This window comes from Arachis ipaensis, chromosome B10, assembly GCF_000816755.2.
Source record: "Arachis ipaensis cultivar K30076 chromosome B10, Araip1.1, whole genome shotgun sequence".
Lineage (NCBI taxonomy): Eukaryota > Viridiplantae > Streptophyta > Magnoliopsida > Fabales > Fabaceae > Arachis > Arachis ipaensis.
In genome coordinates this window covers 125,594,830-125,595,527 of record NC_029794.2, presented here as the reverse complement: position 1 = coordinate 125,595,527, position 698 = coordinate 125,594,830, and the positions used below count along the sequence as shown (strand labels likewise).

General features: G+C 30.5%; 1 protein-coding gene across 1 annotated transcript in view; it reads left to right on the top strand.

Moving 5' to 3' along the window:
- Positions 293-698, top strand: part of LOC107622080 (pectate lyase-like) — a 3,920-nt gene continuing 3,514 nt past the window's right edge. Inside the window, exon 1 of the mRNA XM_021113988.1 lies at positions 293-510. Coding sequence (XP_020969647.1) covers positions 308-510 — 203 coding nt within the window. The 5' untranslated portion in view covers positions 293-307. The remainder of the gene's footprint in view (positions 511-698) is intronic.

Below are 698 nucleotides of genomic sequence, written 5' to 3'. Positions count from 1 at the left end.
GCTCTATATCTAAATTTAGAATTAACAACATTGTTATTTAAACATGCCAACTTCTCATTAATAAGTTCTATGCCTTCTATGCTATGGCCATGTTCCCTAGGCATTAAACTGGTATAGGCAAACGGCAAGGTCATATTCATATTGGGCTTAATTGCTCAAAAATCAATAGACCTTGGCCAGGAAACCTTGCCAATATTATATATATATACATACATATGTCCACCTAAAAAAAAATATATATACATACATATATATATTATAAATATATAACTATATATATTTAATTATATTAAAAAAAAGGACAAAAATGGCGGGAAGTGCAACTAACAAGGTTACATTTGTTTTCTTGGCTACTTTGGCCATTGTTGTTCGATGCATTGAAGCTGGTGGGAATGTGGTGTTTGATGATCATCTCAGAGAACAAGAGAGGATTGCTTATGAACTTGCCCTCAAAACTTACGTCCCAGACCCTTTGGAAGTTACATTCGAACTCAACCATCATGTTAACTTGTAATTATTCAATTCTAACTCTCATCGTATATGTGTGTTTTTGTTTTTGTTTTTTTTTTTAATATACAAGTATTATTAACTCTAGCTTGTTAGAATGCATAATTTCTTGTAGAAGTGGTTGATCTTTTCTTTTGTCGTACACATCTAATATTCTAAAAATATATGAATATATAGGAATATATATAGCA